General features: G+C 43.7%; 1 protein-coding gene across 1 annotated transcript in view; it reads right to left on the bottom strand.

The window, feature by feature from the left end:
- The window catches only part of SIRT5 (sirtuin 5), a 337,432-nt gene that overhangs the window by 104,786 nt on the left and 213,774 nt on the right, over window positions 1–18,872 (bottom strand). Inside the window, exons 6-7 of the mRNA XM_069613545.1 lie at window positions 7,280–7,333; window positions 4,986–5,109 (exon numbers count right to left, since the gene is read on the bottom strand). Coding sequence (XP_069469646.1) covers window positions 4,986–5,109; window positions 7,280–7,333 — 178 coding nt within the window. The remainder of the gene's footprint in view (window positions 1–4,985; window positions 5,110–7,279; window positions 7,334–18,872) is intronic.

Raw genomic sequence — 18,872 nt, 5'->3', positions numbered from 1 at the left:
CAGGTTTCTTGATGCACTTGTGCATTCAGATTTACTCTTCGCCATTTTAACTTCTCTATGATTTATTTAATGCTTACACCTTTTGGGCGGCCACAGGCCTCTGAAATGTGAGGGAAATTAGTGATGGCTTCTGAACATCATTTTAGTGTCACATGTGGGAACTCTGTGCTTGACTTAATCATAGGCATGCATTTAATATATATCATATATATCATTTTTAACCTTTACCTTTCTGAAGAGTTTAAAAAAATGCATGCATATTTTAATACAAAAGTGATTGCTTAACACAATGTCTGTGTGTATTGATTAGAAAGAACTCCAAAGATAATGTGAAGTGGCACCAATAAAACCAATGAGGATTTGGCTGCTTTGCACACTAAAGAACATTTTGGGAAGATAAGGATGACCAAAGAGCTTTATATGCGTCATATACGTCGATGGGAGTTGTATGACTGAATCACTAAATACCCAAAGCACACTGGGTTTGGTACACGTTTCCTTTTTTGTTTTAAAAATACATTTTAAAAAATGACGGCCTAAAAATAAAGCTTTGTTAAATATCAAGCATATATACAAGTTTGGCCATCAAAGGCTTTAGCTGTCATAGTGGAATGACTGCTAACAGCAAAAAATTACTCGCAGAGTTGTAGATCAGTCAGACTCTGAGAAACAAAATTAGCTTTATATTTTAAAAAACGACAACCAGTTAATTGAAAATTAACTGCAATAAAACACTGCTCCTCTGACTATCTGCCGCCCTAGGCCTGGGCCTAGTCAGCTTTGTTGTAAATAAGTCTATGCCTAAGACATTTGTCACATTGTGAATTCTTGCATTTGTTCAACTGCACATAGCAATTTACAGTGCAGTGCAATGGGGATACTTTATTATCCCCTTAACTTTTATTATGGGGTTTTGGTTACTTTTTTATGTGCCTAAAGACAAGCTGGTGGCAGCAGTTACATTTTTACAGTTTGTGTTATTTTACTCATGCACTTTCACGTTTACCGCGAATGGCTAGGAAAAGTGTCTAGCGCACCCAAAGACAGCCGTGCCATGAGATTTTTGCTCATCTTTGACCATATTGTAGTTGGACCTTCTTCCTTCCTCACAGGTCAGGAAATCTCATATAAGGTCATGCACTTGCCGATAGTGAGCCTTTGTGTGTGAGCACAAGGGAAGGGTCTGCAACTGTCTAGTCCCAGTCCACTTCACTGGTGCCAGAGTGTCTGCTGCTGGGTGGATATTAAACCAGTAGTTGTCCCCGATTGGACAACTAGTAGCTGTTTGAATGGTTCAGAACCGTACCATTGGTGGGCATGAATTTGCTTCCAGCCCTGAATCTAGATAAGAGGAGGAGGAATGGTGCCATTCTTCAGATCTATGTCCCAGCCAAGAATTCTACCATGAAGAACAGCCCACCGACGACCCGAGGATGACCTCTGCAGTGGACCAGTATCCTTTCCAGTGACTGGCCCGTTGAAGCCCTGCAAGATCTCAGAAGACCATCGACAGTGCTTTGAGCCTTGGACTAGTGGGACCAACTCGCCTCAATGCCTACTCGAGGTTGTATCCCCCGAACCCCCAAAAGATTTCAGGAGTGCCCGTGGACTGACTGGTTCACTCGTGGGCTAACTCGCCAAAAATGTCAGCGTTTCGTGTTCAACCCTGAAGATCTGGGGGTCGCCAACCTGTGCCATAAGTCACCTTCTCCCGAATTTTCAGCTTACTAGCATCAAGGGAACTTGTCCTGGAGCTGCTTCTGGGACCATGACTGGAAAGATGCCTGGCGTTGCCTGTAAAGGGCGATTGTCGCTGGAACTGGTCTTCCTCCATCCCGTGAAGTGTCCTGATGAGGTCTGCATAGTGAAAGTCATCATCTTGCATCTAGAAGTTACACCCCTGGACACAACTCACCCGGACAAAAGGCGGAAGGACGTACCCCCAGCAACCCCCAGATGATCCATCGTGTGTCCTGGGAAAATCAGAGTCAGGGTGGCTAAGTAAGAAACTGTTCCTGTCCTCGTAGGATAACATTGGGTACAAGACCCTTTGTCTCCCAACTCCCTCTTTACTTAACTTTGGTCGTCAAACCTGGGTCAAGTGTCCTGTCCCTGGGCTTGCCTTGGGACGGGAAGCGAGAGGAAAACTTACCTGTCTTTGGAAAAAAATACTTACTCCACTCTTAAATAGTTTTGAACTGTTTGAAAACACCACCACAAGCCCATTGCATCATTTCAGAGAATACAGTCCCTGGAGAAACCTGTGTTGGAACCTGTGACATTTGGGCACTCGGCCCCATACATCTTAGTGCTGGACCTCTTAAGTGAAATTCTGTCTAATCTGAAGTATTGTGTGTTATCTGTGTGGACTTGTTGGGGTCATAGGTCACTATCACTCACTCCTGACACTAAGCGTTGACTGCTCTCACACGTACCTTGATTGGGTTTTGGCTAAACTCTCAGAGACCCTTGTTCACCATAACTAAGATGGCCTCCTAAAATCTCCTTGGATTCTAGAAATTCATCTTAACATTGACAAACTGTGCTTTATGGCAACACCTCTTCCATCCCAATACTTTCCCTTTTAATGACAATGACTACTGCAGGAGTTCATTGCATTTTTTGTAAAGGACTAACAAGTTACCAATGTGATGTGTGAGGGGTCATAAATGGGAGGCAGACAGTTGTGATATTCTCACTGTCAGACATTTTTATTAAACAGAAATGGGTTGGAAAACGCCTCTCTGGCCCTATCCCAACAAGTCTAATCTGACCCTCACACTAGAAACAAACAAACTAAGGGTGCAAGGAAATGTCTGACTCCAGGTTTAGTCAAATGTGTTCATAATCAAAATAGAGATACATCCAACAAAAAAGTTTTCCAAGGAGAAACCTTTGGATCCAGAGGGTGGTTCCCTTCCCCTTTATGTAGAATGGCAAAAGTGTTTTGTTGAATTTTTCTTGTAACCTTGAAGGACTGAACGGAGGGGCAACGCGCTGTTTTTGGAAGCAAGACCACGCCAAGCAACAGAGGTTCGAATCCTGGATCCACGCTTAGAAGCCAAACTTGGGCACGTTAAAATTGCATGGTGTACTCCTCTACCAGAAACACTTTTATGGGCTTTTTAGATCTCCTTGTATACTCCCCTGCCGGGTATCTTGCCAAAATGTGAGTTTTTATACAACTTCAAGTGCCTGGTATATCTTCCTACCAGGACTTCTTTCATAGTTTCTCACATCCCTTGGTATACTCCCCAGTAAGTATCTTCCCATAGTTTTAAACTTTCCTTTACAACTTTGGTGTGTCGCCCGGTATACTCCCCTGCCAGGAATCCTCACAATATGTTACAGTGAGTTCTTATTCAATTTCAAATGCCTGGTATATTTGGCTGACAGGACTTCTGTTATGAACTTCTTAGATCCCTTGGTATACTCCCCTACCAGGTATCTTGTCACAATGTTCGAGTCTGTATGCAATTTTGGTGGATTGCCTAGTATATTCCCCCTGCCAGGAATCTACCCCCAAATGTCAGCTATCTGGTTTGTTCTCTTTGCCAGGCCTTCTTATTGGTTTCACTGTCCTTTTCGCGATGCCCCAACAGAACCTACTTGGTTGTGCTCAATATATTCACTTAGGGCAACACATGCTTCAGCTTTCCCCCACATCGACATCTCATGCATATGTATTTCTTCGGGATGTATTAGTGCACTTTATCCCGTCAGTGTTCAAATATTTTTTATTGGGCATTGAATTGACATTGGGTTTTTTCTGTATTTAAATCTCTTGAGCATTGCCCATATTGGCAATCTTGCACAATTAATTTAATTCATTGCATGCATGTCAGTACATCCCGGGTTCCCATCGACTCTGGCAGACTCACCAGGAAATTACAGTGTCTCTGAGGTGAAGCTTCCTCCCTGGGTCGGCTTCTTACATGACACATACGTTCCCCCAGTGTTTCCTGCAACTCTGCGTTCACTCGATGGCTTCCCTCTGTGGCTTGGACCAGAGAATGTGGTTTCCCAGCACAACCTTACCTCCAAAAGCTCTGCAGCGGCTCCCAGTGCTTCCACGGTCCTTCAGGTGTGCCTGCTGCACCTCTCCTTCCTTCACATCACACTGGTATGTGGGACTCGCATTCACGAGCCTCTGCATCGATCTGCACGTCTTCGCAGTCGGCTTTCTCCTGCACGGTTCTCTACCATACTGCCTGACTGTTTAGTGCAGATGCCATTTTTAAATGTCCTGCACACTTTGGGTTTAGCAAGACTAGTGTGCATGCTAAATTCTGGGCTTCTCTTAGTTTGTATCAACTCCTCTCTCCTCTTTGTCTCAGTACTGAAGGATTTATGGGAGCTGAAGTCCATAGAGGTTATTGGATTTCTAAAATGATGTTGCTCAAACGTTTCATCAGAAACAGAAGATGTTATATGTGTGATGAGAAAGTTTGAGGAAAAATGTGAGTTTTGTCTAGAATGGCACAAAGGAAGGGGTTTCTGATTTTTACAATAAGGGGAAACCGTGGGATGACAAGCCACCAAGAACTTGGGTCTTATAGGGTCTTCATCAGGAAAAAGGGAGGAATACTGCATCTCATCCGATGGAGTCACCACCTCTCCCAGCCAGATGTCTCCTCCCACATGATCCTCCCTCATATATCTGCCCCCAGGGTCAGGATCAGACAGCGAGTCTGGTCCCCTGGCAAATTGGGAGGAGGCCACTACTGGGGAATCAGTGACGACTCCAACAGATTCATCACAGATGATAAGTACCTTAAACTGTAAATTGCCTTTCAGGTAAGTAACAACTGCTGAGCAGGGTATGCATATTATTGGCACTATGCTTATGCAACTAGTACCTTTCAACTTGTTTCCTGGACAGCATTATTATTTCAGGAGATCAAATTGCTGTTACAACAGAGTTAATTAACAATAAGATTACGCAGGATCCTCGGCCATCACCAGCAAGAGTAAATGCTACCTACCACCAAGCACAGATCACAAACATCAAGTTCTTTTTCAACTTCTGTAAGGATATTGGAATCCAAGGTCTCGCCAAACCACACCACATGAGGCCGTAGGAGGCCATTGCAGCCATGCTCCACACACCTGTACAAGGAGAAACCAGTGGCAAAGAGTAAGCACAAGTGAAAATAAAGACCTACAAACGCAGTGTGCGTTTCATTTGTCCATGTCACCCGTTTGCACAACTGACATGGACAAATGAAAGTACTACTTAAATGAGGGTCCAGAAAGCTACAACAAACATTTTCAGGTGTGATGTCGACTTCATTTGGTCTATTTCAGCATCTACCGCAGGACTGTTTTAAGGTTGCAAAACAATTGTGAATGAGTGTTAAAAGATATAGGGCATACCTTTTTCCAAGTATGATATTTTCTCCAGCCTCACTTTGTATGTATAATAGATTGTTGTAGGATACATGATACATTTGTATTACAGAGTTGCAATTTAGTGCATGTTGTTTTGATGAACTACATGGATACTATGCAGTTGCATCCAATGCAGTAGAAACTACATCTTTATCTGCTCAGGCTGCAGGTTTTCCACCGTCTACTGTCAGTGGCAGCTCTAGGGTAGGACCGAGGGGTGGAGGGCACCTGCCTCCCCTACAAAATGTTGTGCCTCCCGTTGTGCTCTCCCCACCTAGACAGCGGTTGTGGGCCGGGTTGCTGTGCTGGCTGCCTCTGTATGGAGAAAGCCAGCACAGAACAGAAGGAGGAATGCACTACTGGGCGGACGCCTCTGGACCAACTTCATAAGTGTACATCTATTGGGTACTTCCACTTGTTTATTTGTTATAGGAGGACCAGACTGAAATGTGGAAGGGTTTAAACATATATCTGTCTGTTGGAGAATGGTTATCCCTCCCTTAGTTTAGGAGCAGCACAATTGCTTACACAATCTAAATTGTACAGCCGTTTGCTGTTACTGATGCATACAGCTCAAGAGAGAATGAGGACCAGTCAGTCTCATGTCACTCATTTATTTTTAGAAAATTTGTATCCCGTGTACAGGAAACGCCCTCAAAGGCGGCTAAACCAACCAACATAACACAATATTTATAATGATATGAAGACAAATATGTAAAGAGAAAAGCTTATTACATTTCACTAAAAACAGTTTTAAGCACAAACATTTGTGACTGGGGTTAGTATACTGTGATTTGTTCAGTCTCTTTTTAATTTTAGGAGCACAGAGTAAAGAAAACCTGAATAGTCTGGGGGACCTCATTCATAAGGGACTAATCGAATGTGGGGTCAACTACTGTAAAAACGCAGTTCACTGACATCGATACAGAGGTGGGAACTTGCTTCAGGTTGACACGGTTGCATATGAAAGGTTGTTGGGGTTTCCAGTCTTCTTTGTTACTCCTGCAGCCAGGCCCCATTTGGGCACGTTTGAATTACCCTCTAAGTGGTATGTAAATCGCTGCGACCAGCTGCAGGGCCCAACAAAAGCGGGCGGATCCATAGAGCCTTTGATAAATAAGACTGGCCATGGCAGGCAAAGGTTGGACCTCCCCTTTTCTGCAGATGACAGAGTGTATTCCTGGTTGTCATGCCAACTAAATACAACAGGGTGGAATGTGCCTGTAGGATGTGTCCACCCAGAGTACACAGGTCTATGAGTTTGTCGTGGTGTGAGCGTAGGAGAATGTGTGTGGATTAGCCCCACACATTTTCCTGAGGTTGGTCTACAATCATTCCATTTAATTAAAAATCACAAAAAAGCCCAGGCGAGCGCACACGCACCGTGCGGATGATGGCATTCCTCTCAGTCATCTCCATGGAAATCCCTTCAGGGTTCTCCATCATGCCCAAAACCGTTCCATACAAAGTATTTTAAAGGATAGAAATTTTACGAACGGACGAAGAGAGGGGTTGACCAGTGGCTACGAGTAGGCTTTTTCAGGACCCCATGTTGGTTTGAATTATGATGTGAAATACCATGTACGCTTAACTCATCTTTCTACCAGAACCCTACAATACATTTTTATTGTACAGCATGGTGATAATAGTGCAGTATGCAAAGATGTAAAAGGGTAAGTAAAATACAGTAGCAGACAAATCACCATTACACATTTGTTGCCTTGCAGATATTCCAAGTACACATGTTTCACTACTACTTATGATAATTCAAAGAGCAATGGACTTTACATTAAAGAAATATACAGCATACATAAAATGCCTTTTGTTTTGGTTATTTTACTACTATTTGGTTGAGGAGGAAGGCCTCATTAAGTCCTGAACAACTCACCGTGGAAGTTCTTCTACTGGAATACTGGCATCCTGCACATCAGGTTCTGGAGCACTAATATGAAATCAGAAAGAGAAGTTAAAACAAATCTTCATCATCAACATTTACGAGCTATTGTGGCGGAAAATGTAATGGAACAAAACAACTACAGTTTTAAAGGTATTTGTGAGATTCTCCTTTTGTACATTATTGAATGAGAAAACAATTCCGGGTAGTTACATTACTTAGAGGAGGAACGCTGGTCTGCAATTTACTCCTACATCACCATTTAAAATTCAGAAAGGTTTTACAGTTCAAGGATACCAACAATACATACTAAACCAACGGAGAACCAGTTTCTCCTAATGCTCAGTTGATATATCAATGTTGTTCTCTCTTTTCAAATGTAACCCAATATGTATGTGCTGCATCTATTCACATCTAGCATAGAAAAAATGGCTTATTTCAACAACGTACAAATCATATAAACGCTTATCCCAATAAGTTGTTTGAACAAATTATATGGGGACTCAAACTCCTACTCCAAGCATAATACAGCCATAAAATTGCATACAAATACTAAAAAACAGTTCATAAAAGCCATCTTTGCAATTCACACAAGTTGAAGAAATATATGGCATAAAGCTATTGGCAAATGCAGTATATGATCAGAGGGAAAGTAAAGGAAGAAATTATCCTGGAGTACAAAGGATCAGAGGCAGAGTTAGCAGGTTTGTGACTGTGGGTCTTATTTTCAGTAGTGGCCCAATGCAGTAGAACATTTAGCCATAAATCAAAGGATGGCAAAGTGTAGCTCTTCCAAGACTTTTCAAAAGTACCATACCCAGCGGTAAAACCTTTTTATTTTTAAATCAACTTGCCTTTCTTGCTTGTAGGGATTTCACCAAGTATCCATACTCTCATTGACAGCCCAATCAGGAACCTCTGATAAATAAATACTTTGTCACCTGCTACCATTGTGATTGCAAGTGTCCACAGTCCCACATCACATCCATAAAATGAGCAAGGGGATAAGCATACCTCATGCACCCAGCAGAGTTATCAGGAGCAAGCTTATGCAACACCACCAGAGTTGTAATGAGTTGCAATCAAGCATTCAAGGACTTGGTGTGCACTATTTAGCTCCTGCCTTTAAACAATAAGAACCTGTTAGCCTAATAACTACTACCAAGAGCTACTTTTGAGTCACCAGGCAGATTTGTGGCATACATACCTACCCATGTGACATTAACATAGTGTGTTTGGAATGTGTATAAAAGGACCATTAGAATGAATCTTAAAGACCTTTAAAGCATAACGTGCCATATATAATGGACACAAACTTAGACTTGTATTGCCTGCGCGAGTTAGGTTTCAGGCACATTAACTCCTCTTTCCCCAGAGGTAAGTCCTGCTTACTGCGTGATGTTCAATACCCAGGAGCTCCTTTAAGTTCCCGCTTATTAAATGTTTACTTAGATCAGAGTTCATGTATCGGTATATACGTTGGCATTTAGTGTCTACTAGCGACAAAGCTAAGCTCATGTATTCCTGACTTTGTGCCTCACAGAAGTAGGATAAGGTAAACCTGCGCCATACAACATCCAAATGAGCCCCCCCCCCTCCACCCACCTATCGTGAAAGATTTTAATCACAGTCATCATTTCATGTAAGTTGGAAGATCTAGAAAAGCTGTCCAGGTTTTACAGATCACAGTGAGAGTGACAGTATAAATCAGAAATTGGCCACCGTGATTTTCCAATTTCACCCACAAATACTGAAATTGCATGACTGTACTGTCTGTATACCGGTAGCCTACTGTAGTGCACTGCAGTCAAATCAAAGAGCTTAGCAGTATAAATTAATGGTCCCCTAAAATATAATTTGAGCCATACGGAGGCACCCGTGGGATAATACAGATCTTGGTTAGTTTCACCCGTGTTTAAACCATGCACAGGCATGGAGAAGGTGGCAGCATCAGTTTTACCCGACCATAAGGTATACAGATTGCAAGGTTGCACTGTCTCTTATCCTGCCAGACTTGTCTAAGCACCCTCCTCCACCAAGGTATAACAGTACAGCTGTGCAGCCTAATATTTCTTGAACCCCAGAAGACAGTGTCCCGCTATAATCATTTTAGAGTGGGGATCGCAATACGTGGAGGCTAGTTCTCCCATAGCAGTTTAATCAACAAAGCATCAAGAGTTTTAAAGAATGTCGTTAAGACGATAGACAAATCTTGGAAAAATCATTGTGCGATAATGCAATCTTTCTTGCCCATTCAAGATAAAATGAAAACCAGACCAGCAACCAATTGATTAGGCTACATTACTCCATTCATCACCTCACTTATGATAAACTTTATGGAAATCTGAATAATTACTCCCACGGATCAGAGGGATTCTGTAATAAAACTCAGTGGCAAGTCGACCAATGGAGCACTGAGGGATTCAGGCAGTTGGTACAACACCGATTTTGACCATGTAATGGACACCAGAAATCAAACCGTATTGCTCGATCGTCTTCAACAAAGCAATGTGACTTTAGGTTGAGCTATGTATAATAAAATGTCATTGGCATACAGAGAACAACACGATCAATCCCAGCCACAGGAATACAACAATTATCAAAGTCAGCTCACATGAAGTGAAAACAACAGAGGTGACACGCGGCACTGGTGTCTGGTTCCTCTACCAACCTCCAAAGGTGCCGATGTATGATCATTTGCCTTGAAGCTTTCCAATGGGTTGTTGTATGGTAATGTCAACCAACGAAGCGCCAATGGACCAAGTCCAAACGATGGAGCATCTGGTGGATAAACTCTAAATCAACAGAATCAAAGGCATTTTCCACATCCAGACTGACAATATAAATCACCAGAATTGGAGTGTACCCAGTCGAAAATTAGGAAAAAAAAAACATCTTAACTAGGCTGACTCTCGGCCACGAATGTGGATATCGATCTAGAGAGACTACCTACTATAATTTTAATGAGGATCTTAACCTCATTAATGATCAATTACAGTGATCAGTTCAGTTTTGCCAGGCTTTTATAATTGTTAATAGTGCAATCAATGCCCCTCAGGGATGTAGGTAAATAATCTCCTAAAGGCTCCATGAATATCCTATGGAGAAGTGGAACCAATAGATGGGCAAATGTGGTATGAAATACGACGGGTAGCCTGCCAAAACCTGGTGATTTTCAAATGGGCACATTCTGTATAGCCCAATTGATGCCCTGCTAAGTGAGCGGTACATCCAAAGAATCTCTATCCCTGTGGTTCTATGTACATTTTTCAGCTGTCTTTTTTCGAAGTACTTTTCGACATCAGAATTACTTTTTTTTTTAAAAACACTTTTTTTAAAAGATTTTTTTTGTTTTATTTTGGTGCTCGCCCACCTGTTTCTATTGTTTGACCCATACCCCAACACCCCCTCCCCCTGCCCCCATATATATCAATTAGTTTTTTTCCAAGTAATTCCGATGTCGGAAAGTACTTTGAAAAAATGTCAGTCGGAAAATAAACGCAATACCATCCCGGTCTGATAAGACTGCCCGGGTCAAGCTCATTTAGGAAGTTTAAAATATGCCCTGGTCTTTGCTTCAACAGCTGGACAAAAGTGTCATTAACTAACTGTGGGTCTCCCATCCACCAATTCTATGCAAATAATTGGTTTTGTACGTCATGTCTTTTACACCATCAATGCTGGAGCCTTACCAGTTTATCTCCAAATCCATGTTGATTATTGATGAACTTACTATACTCAAATGGATCTAATCTCGACAAGCCCCAGTGCCTAACTGGGCACAGCTGACTGTTCTCAGCTCTGATTGGCCATTGAGACCTCTTCTAGAGTCTATCGCCAGCCGGTAGGCGAAGCCGGCCCACTCCCATCAAGGCCCAGGACAATAAGGCCAATTCCTGTCTTTGCCTGTCCTCGGCCTTCCTCGCCGTTCGTCCAGACCCCCTGCCGGATTCCTGACCCATTACAACGGTGAACTCAGCCTCGCTCAGGGGGCCCGTGAGTAAACGAACTGCAAATGACTTTTGATAAGACTATGTCGCCGTAAGTTTCATATTTCCATTATTGTGCACCTGCCCCTCACTGCACGTTGTATCTGTGCTTGATGATCCACCCTACTGTAATTGCTCGCTCCCCCTCGCTCCAATCTATGCGCATCTACCAACGCCCAATTGCCCTGCACGTCTGCGCCTTCCTAGCTTCTGGGCACCCTGATACTGCTCACCGCCTGAGCGCCAACCTCTGGCCGACCTCCCGCATCAGCTCTGCCGCCGTCCCGATGATAGCGATGACTGATAGCTCGTAATTACTTATGCGCGACAATTATATGTATCCCGCCAGACCCTGTCCTCACTACTGTCTCCATTACATGCGCACCCTCACTGCTCTTGCTGGCTGGCTGTGCACATAACCTTTGATTACATTGGCGACATAGAAGCATGTGACTGACTGTTCTTGCGACTCCCCTGCTTGCCCAGCACTCACGGCACCCATGCTCCACTTCATCTACTCGACCGCATTCTGTAGATTAATCCACCAAGCGCCAGTAACTGCCTGAACCGTCTCCACGCGCTATGCTTAATTACTGCAATACTTGGCCATCATTTCCTATATGCTCGCTGCCTGTATACTTAGCCGCACTCACACTGTCTGCCAACTTACATCTAACATAACTCATGTGGCATTCTATATTGGTAGCCAACTGTTGTCACCTGATGTTACATATTACATACGGCCACGTTTGTGTCACCTATTGTATTTAAATGATTTAAGGTTAGCCATCACACCTGCCAGTCTGCCTAACCTGAACTACGTGCTCTCAATTGAATTTATGTACTGCCGGTGCCACTAGCCTTATGCCATCACCTGATGTTATCACCTGATGCCTTAACCTGATGCCTTAACCTGTACTACGTGCTCTTAATTGAACTCATGTACTGCCTGTGCCACTAGCCTTATGCCAGCACCTGATGCTATCCATTGCATTCAGACATAGTACTCACTACACACTGAGTCCTCCATCCCTGCCCACTGGTTTAGCTTACTTCCACTATGTATTGGTGCCTGACCACACTCCTCCACCTAATGTACATTTAGACTAGACGTTGGACAGGCCAGCCCTACCTACATACTAACCAACACACACACACTAGCACATCTAAGTTAGCTATTACCCACGCCTTGTGGACTACTACTATGGACACTGCCAACCCTTATTTGGATGATCCAGCACTCTGGATACGCCACTTTGCTACCAGACCAACTCCCAATCAACCTTGCGCTATTACTAATAGAAACCTCAGCCTCAATTCTAGAACCACCCCACCAAAACAAAGTCCATACCTGAAGCTTTATAATAGCTCATCCCTATCCTGTAACAACATCACTAACAACTACGCCCCAACCTTACCATGCTCTTACCACCCAAGCATCTCAATTAGAAACTCCAGACTAGGAGCACGATTGCGATTGAAAAACCCCCAACCACACGCCCACATGAGCAACAAACTTTGGCGCAGTAACAATACTCTAGCTAATATGGCCACTGATTTAGACAGCAAGCTAGCCCCCATCACAATACATGGCCCATCTCTATCCGCCCACGTACTGGACATCGCTGACTTCATAACTCATGAAAAGCTTGACCTCCTCGCAGTTACGGAAACCTGGCTTAATGCAGCTTCTGGACCATCTCTGGCCATTGCTATACCAAATGACTATGCTATCATAAGATGCGATAGAAACACCACCAGGTGAAGGGAGGCGGACTTGCCCTCATCTTCAGAAACACCTACGACAGAGTAATTCAGGACGTTCAAATTCCCTCTGCTGAATCCCTGTCCATCAAACTGCCACTATCACCTAACCACACAGCAACAGTGCACCTTATCTACCGACCACCAGGACCCATTTCCTCATTCATAGAGGATATTGTATCCCTTGTATCCACCGACACTACACCTAATTCACAGACTATCCTACTAGGGGACTTCAACCTTGGTTTTAATGACCCCACGAATAATAATGCCGTGATCTAGCTAACGCCCTATCAGACTTGGGTCATACCCATATTATTCATGAGCCAACACATATCAAAGGAAGAACATTGGACTGGCTCACCAACCTTTACTGCTCGATCGATCTTCTATCCAATTATCCATGTATTTGGTCGGATCATCATAAAATATCCTTCTCCATCAAAGCCAACACACAACACCCTGCTAATATCATCGCTCCAGCCACCCGCACTAGAAATAAGAAAGACATTACAACAGATGAATTCCTACCGCTATTACTTCCCCTTCTTGACAACTTGGCCACCTCCGACCCCACAGTCTTAGTAGACATTTACAATCAGGCATTACTGAAAGCCTTGAATGCTATCGCCCCCCTAAAATTGCAGAAACCTAAACCACAGCGTCACCTGAATACATGGTTCACGCCACATCTTAGAGAACTACGTAAAACTAAGAACGGCAGAAGCACATTGGAAAAAGTGCCCTTCTGTAAATAATGGAAATGAACTAATTCTAGCAACTTCTAGCTATAAACAAGCTATTATACTTGCCAAAAAAGACACCTGTAACAAATGGATCGAACAAGCGGAATCTAACACAAAAGAACTTTAAGATTCTAAAAGAATTAGAATCCTGATTGCCCCTATTGATAAATGTGTCACAGATGCACTATGGTGCAGCAACATCCAGAAGGCACTTCTAGATAAAATAGCCCGTTTACAATCTAAAATCAATGTGAAAAAAGACCTGTTACGCGCTGACCCTGATCACAAACAACTTCCTAACAAGTCACCTACCTTTGAGCCAACCTGTAAACCATTTAGTTTCTCACCCCTCTCAATTTGGGAAGTAGAAAACATCATTAGGAAACTTAAACCATCGAATTGCCAAGGCGACGCTTTTCCTGCTCCGTTTATCAAAGCAGCAGCTAATGAACTGGCACCGTTCATTCCTAACCTTATCAACGCCTCCTTCAAAACAGGAGTAGTGCCTGATAAAGACGCCTCGGTCATCCCACTAATCAAAAAACCCACTCTTGACCCAGCCAACCCATCTAACTATAGGCCGATAACAACTGTACCCTTCATACTAAAGATACTAGATAGAGCAGCCTACCTGCAAATGCAGGCTTATCTACAATCTTCTGGGACTAAGGCAATCCGGCTTCCGACCTAGACATGGCACAGAAACTGCCCTAATAGATCTCACTACTCAGATTCAAATTTTAAAAGACAATAGCAAACTAGCACTGCTCTTATTGCTTGATCTGTTAGCAGCTTTTGACTTGATCAACCACCAAACGCTTTGCCACCACCTGAAATCTGCAGCTCACTTTTCCGACACAGCCACTGCCTGGATCAGCTCCTTCTTGGCTAACAGAACCATGAGGGTCTTTTCTCCTACTGACTTGGCTGAACCCTCACCAGTCCCTTGTGGTGTCCCGCAAGGCTCTTGCGTGTCCCCAACGCTCTATAATGTATTTACGAAGCCCCTTTTCGATATCCTTGACTATCTGGTTGTCACGTATACTAATTATGCGGATGACACCCAGATACTCATTCCTATATCTGGCGACTATGAAACTGATAGCAAAACCCTCAATGAAATATATGCAGTAATACAAGCGTGGATGGCACACCATGGACTTTGTCTCAATGACAAAAAAAACTCAGTTGATTATCCTTGGTACTCACACTAAACTAAAAAAAAAAATACTGATTTCAAATCGTTCACTATTGATGGTAACCCCATCCCTGTCTCTACTAATACTAAAACCCTTGGTATCTACCTCGATGCCACATTATCCTTCACCAAACAAACCAATGCAGTAGCGTCTCCAGCCGCCTACACATGTAAACTTATTACCGCATGTAGGCCGTTTATCTCCACTCCCAACTGCATTACTCTTGCTAGAACGTTAGTGTTGTCCAAAGTAGATTATTGCCGCAAAAATATTCACAAACTACAAGTAACTCAAAATAACGCCATTAGGGCAGCCCTCAACATCCCTAAGAAGTCGCATATCTCCGAGACTAGACGTAATCTGCATTGGCTCCCAATAGAGCACAGAATATCCCTCAAAGTTCTTGCCCTTGCCCACAAAGCCAGTGCTAACCTCGCACCATCCTACATCTCTAACCAACTTACCCCACACACATCTACAAGACCACTTAGAACAGCTCAAGTTAACACTATGTCTATACCGAGATTCAAACTCCATAACTCGGGAGGAGTTAGTTTCCCTGGACAAGCCTCAAAGCTATGGAACATACTACCTGTTCCAATCAGGTCTGTAACCTCCTACAACCTATTTAAACGCAACACCAAACGTTGGCTTCATGACCTGAACACATTGAAAGCTTAACATCCTAGAGCTTAGATTTACTGCCTACCCACTGTACATATTGTAAATAATATTACTATCTGTCTCACCTTCGGCCCACCGCCTTAATTGCAACATGTATGCTTGTACCTGTAAAACCAATGTATGTATTTATTTGTAACCACAACTATTGTAACTGTTGCCTACTGCTTGCTAATGTAACTGTACTCTTATGTAACATGATCAAAAAACGTACGCGCCCGTATGCCCCTGGGCCTGGTTGCGCTTTATAAATAAACCAAATACAAATACAAATCTTTTCATGACCCGATCCATTGAGATTCTAGTTTCTGCCAAATGTTTTGCTACAGTAGAAACCAATGTGCCGTGGCCATCTGACTCCATAACTTTATTCTTCAAATTAATTAGACAGCCTGTAGACGTCAAAAATCCACAAATTGACTTTAAATGCCTCCTCCATCATGCCTTTGGTCAACTAAACCTAGTCATAAAAAAACTCCTGCATTTCATTTCTCAAAATACACACTTAAGTAGTGTCAGTTAGCATACATTTTTTTATATAACAATGTTATTGTTTTTTAAAGACAATAACATAGACAAACATATGACGTTGATTGATTATACATCATAGGAGAATGTAGCCAAGTCGGAGCACCCCTGCAGAGGTGAAACCCAATGGTTTTCAGTTCATCAATATGTCAGGTGCAGATAAGACCAAGAATAATAGTACATCTCAAACCACCTCCTCCCTCCTAGGTCATCCCAATGTTGTTCCCCCATCCAGACAGGGGTAAAATAGGCATAAATCCACACACTTCTCAAAAGTCCATGCAGCGGGAAAGAAAAACAGCACAGGGGACAAGATTATCCCAGCCTCCCCTCTCACTCCATCCCTACCATCAACCCCATTCCTTCTTGAATTTTTGGGGGCAGCCCCTGGCCCTATACGCTCGCATCTCTAGGGGCATGCATCGGTCGACTTCGGTAGACATCATTAATCTTGGGGCAGTCCGATGAGCCCAACATAGCCGCGAAGATCCTTTTAGACAAACCCAATGTTACAGATAGGAATACTCCTGTTTAGTGAACCCCATTTCTCCCCATATGCCCAGCAATACCAGCGTGGGGGTCCACAGGGGACTCGGGACCCCACTGCCGTGCATACCCTGTGAAGACACTCCCCGCCCCCCCCCCCGCGCCCCGGAATGACTGAATTTGTGCACACCGCAAGGAAGACATAGTATCAACAGTAAGACAGACACGTGACCAAAGTTCAAGGGTGTATATTGAACTTGCACATGGGTGTGATAAACGACCATCAAATAATACTAATACAGTCCTAGTGGCGTCTTGTCAAAATAAAAGGGCCTATACTAAAAAACCTATTGCCAATCCTTAAAACTAATTTACAAATAATGTGGGGTAATGTTCATGAAAGAGAAAGAAGGGTTCAAAAAATAAAGTCAGGACGCTCGGGCTGTTGGCTTTCCTTCCACACGTTTTCAGCACGGAGCAAGGCAGGTCACTAGAGTAAAGCACACACTCTGGCTTCTGCGGCATGAAGATACAGTTCCATTTTCCAGTTCAGGACCTTCTGTGTCCAAGTCTCTTGACGCAGAGGGCCTGCTGTGCCAAAAACAACATACAAATGTTATTTTCCTTTTCAATAGTATTCAACTTGGGTGTTCACCCCGGATCACCCTCTGCCGGGCTCAGTTCCCTTTCTTGTGTTAGTCTCCCTCAGCCGGGCTCAGACCAATTGTGATGTACAGTAAACAATCAAAGACTTTTGAATGTGCACAGGGTTTAGCTTGATCCATTGCATAACCACTTCGATCTCAATATTTCTTTCTCACGCACTCCGCATCAGTTGGATACCTAACAGACTTCGAATGAGCAACCATGTGCCGCCGGACTAGTCTGTGTATGGTATTTTTCATGGACTCTCAAAGGACAATTATAAAGGTCAACTACTTCCTTTGGCTTCCAATTGTATTTGTTTCGCTCATCCCAAACGCCTCACACACTGTTCTCTTGGTACAATGTTGCTGCTTGCAACCTTGGTTCAAAACACAAGCTGGTTTGGTATCAGTCGCTCCGACTCACTGTATATACTGATAGCGCTCGTTCACTGGTAGCCCAAATGTTTCTTACAAGGACTCAAGACATTTACCAAGACGCTTACTATGTGTCTCACCTAGTTCCTAAAGTGGCCCATTTTACATATCTCGGGTAGGTGACTGTTGTTTAGCAAGGGTTGCTCCAATGTTGGTTTCTTCTCCCATCCTATATGCAGATGCGATTAAACCCATACTTGCAGAGTGTAACGTATTGTCTGAGGGATCCTATCATGTAGAGCACCTGTTTTGGTGGCCTCCCACCCATCCATCCATCCCTTTTCATTTGCCACATGTGGACGTCGTGGATCACCATGTAACTAATCATTCACTGCACTACACAGACATGGCAGCCCCAACCTCTCTCCCACACGGAGCGTTGTAGCATTCTAAGGGCTATGCGTGGTTGTTCCCCTTTCAACAGCAGGTTGCCTGCAATGCCTTCAATCTTGACAAAAAGTGATTTGGGGACCGGAAGTGGGGCACACTGCAGTACGTACAGGAACTGAGGGAAAGTAAGCATTTTGAAGAGTGCTGCCCTACCCATAACAGTCAGTGGGAGGGCTTGCCAGTGGACGGTATCTAAGGCAAATGTATCTAATAGCGGGTTGAGGTTAAGTCGAAAGGAAGTCTAAGCTTGGGCTCACCTGAATTCCAAGGTATTTAAATCCTGAGGCCGAGACCTGGTAGGGGCAGTCACAGGGAATAGCTCCCTCTCCACACTGTAGCAGGAAGATCACGGTCTTAAACCAGCTAACCCTCACCCCACAAAACCCTTGATATTCTAGTAGAGTTCTGGTCACCGTCTGGCAGGAGACCTCGGGTTACTCATGTAGATCAGAAGGTCATCCGCGTAAAGCAAGACCCGGTCCCGTCACCCCCACCTTCCCCAGGGCCATCTAAACCCACCACCCCAGTCGGGTGCCACTCGCAATTTGGTTGCAAGCGGTTCAATAGTCAGAGTAAAGAGTAAGCGGGACAGGGGGCACCCCTGCCTCGTCCCCTGTCCCAAAGTGAAGATCCTGTAGGATACCTCACTGACCCAGACCTCCGCCTCAGGGGAGGTGTAGAGTAGGTTAACCCATTTGAAGAAGTTATCCCCGAAACCCATA

This window comes from Ambystoma mexicanum, chromosome 5p (genome assembly GCF_040938575.1).
Source record: "Ambystoma mexicanum isolate Mex_15411 chromosome 5p, UKY_AmexF1_1, whole genome shotgun sequence".
Lineage (NCBI taxonomy): Eukaryota > Metazoa > Chordata > Amphibia > Caudata > Ambystomatidae > Ambystoma > Ambystoma mexicanum.
This window is presented reverse-complemented; position numbering and strand designations above follow the sequence as displayed.